Here is a 1,765-nt window from a genome sequence, read left to right as displayed (position 1 = left end):
CACACACACAAACACACATAGACGGGAGGTCACCCTCAGGAGATGAGCCCGGTGAGGGGCAGCTGGAGGTAGTGGCGCAGGGGGGGTGGCAGGGGCAGCTTGGGGACGGCGAGGTGACAGCGGGGGCCGAGGTGGCGGCGGAGGGCGCAGCGTGCCAGGTGCTGCAGGCGGCGGGGGGAGCCCGCCATGCGCTGCGCCGAGGCGTAGAACTCCCGGTGCTCCTGGGGAAAAGAGGAGGAAAGGGGGGGGACAATGGGGACACAGAGGGGTGAGCGGGGTGGGGGGGTGGCAGTGGGGACACACACACACTCCCCCCAACCCCTCCGTTTTACCTCCCACAGCTCCGGGGGCACGGATCCCACCCAGCTCTCGGCGGGGGGGACGCGGTCGTAGGCGTTGAGCACCATCTCCAGCGCTGGTGGGTGGCGGCAGCAGAACTTGAGCATCTGGGACAGAAGGGGGGGTGTCACCCAGGGAGAAGGAGGGGGGACACCCCGTCACCATGTCACCATCACTCCCCCACCCACCCCCCCTGCCTCGATCGGCATTTAATTTAACAATTTAGGGTGCTGCACCCCTGGGGAGGAATAACCCCCTGCACCAGGACAGGTTGGGGGTGACCTGCTGGAGAGCGGCTCTGAGGAGAAAGACCTGGGAGTCCTGGTGGACAATAGGATGGCCATGAGCCAGAAATGGGCCTTGGTGGCCAAGAAGGCCAATGGCATCCTGGGGGGCATCAGGAAGAGTGTGAGCAGCAGGTGGAGGGAGGTCATCCTGCCCCTCTGCTCTGCCCTGGGGAGGCCCCATCTGGAGCACTGGGACCAGTTCTGGGCTCCCCAGTTCCAGAAGGACAGGGAACTGCTGGAGAGGGGACAGCAGAGGCTACAGAGATGATGAGGGGCCTGGAGCATCTCTCCTACGAGGAGAGGCTGAGGGACTTGGGGCTTTTTAGTCTGGAGAAGAGAAGGCTGAGGGGGGATCTGATCAACACCTATAGATACTTCAAGGGTGGGTGTCAGGAGGATGGGGCTGGTCTTTTTTCAGTGGTGCCCAGTGGCAGGACAACTGGGAATGGGCACAAACTTGAATATAAGAAGTTCCACCTAAACATGAGGAGGAACTTCTTCACTTTGAGGGTGGCAGAGCCCTGGCAGAGGCTGCCCAGGGAGGTGGTGGAGTCTCCTTCTCCGGAGACATTCAAACCCCACTTGGACACATTCCTGCTGTGGGTGGACCTGCTCTGGCAGGAGGTTGGAGGAGATGTTCTCCAGAGGTCCCTTCCAACCCCGTATCGTTCTGTGACTTGATGACTCTATGCTCACTCACCTTGGGGTGGACAGGGCGGGCGCCGTGATGGAGGAGGAGGGCGATGGTTTCCTCGGGGTGCTGGTGGCAGTACTCCTCGACGGCGTGGAGGGCGCAGTCCATGGGGGTGTACCCGGCGCAGTTGGGGAGGGTGGCGTCGGCCCCGTGCCGCAGCAGCAGCCGCGCCAGCCGGGCCTGCCCGTTGCCGCAGGCGTTGTGGAGGGGCGTGTGGTCCTTACGGCCGGCGGCCCCTGCCTCGGCCCCGGCGGCCAAGAGGAGTTGGGCCACCCGGTAGTAACGTTGGGCCTCCTCGGGGCGCTCGGCGGCGGCGCAGGCGGCGTTGAGGGGGGTCTCGCCCTGGCGGGAGCGGCGGGAGGGGTCGGCGCCGTGGCGCAGGTACAGCTCCACGTGTGCCGCCAGGCCCTGCCGCGACGCCACGTGCAGGGCCGTCAGCTGCCGG

General features: G+C 65.2%; 1 protein-coding gene across 1 annotated transcript; it reads right to left on the bottom strand.

Annotated features, from left to right (window-relative positions):
• Positions 1–35: 35 nt before the first annotated feature.
• On the bottom strand, positions 36–1,761 carry ASB16 (ankyrin repeat and SOCS box containing 16; the record flags this gene model as incomplete). Its single annotated transcript, XM_014956468.1, has 3 exons — positions 36–221; positions 333–446; positions 1,327–1,761. Coding segments are annotated over 3 exons (735 nt in total), but the record flags the coding sequence as incomplete, so codon positions are not given.
• Positions 1,762–1,765: the final 4 nt, after the last annotated feature.

The sequence above is a fragment of the Calidris pugnax genome, unplaced genomic scaffold (assembly GCF_001431845.1).
Source record: "Calidris pugnax isolate Ruff unplaced genomic scaffold, ASM143184v1 scaffold167, whole genome shotgun sequence".
NCBI lineage: Eukaryota > Metazoa > Chordata > Aves > Charadriiformes > Scolopacidae > Calidris > Calidris pugnax.
Note: the sequence above shows the minus strand (reverse complement) of the source record. Positions and strands in the feature narration are given on the sequence as shown.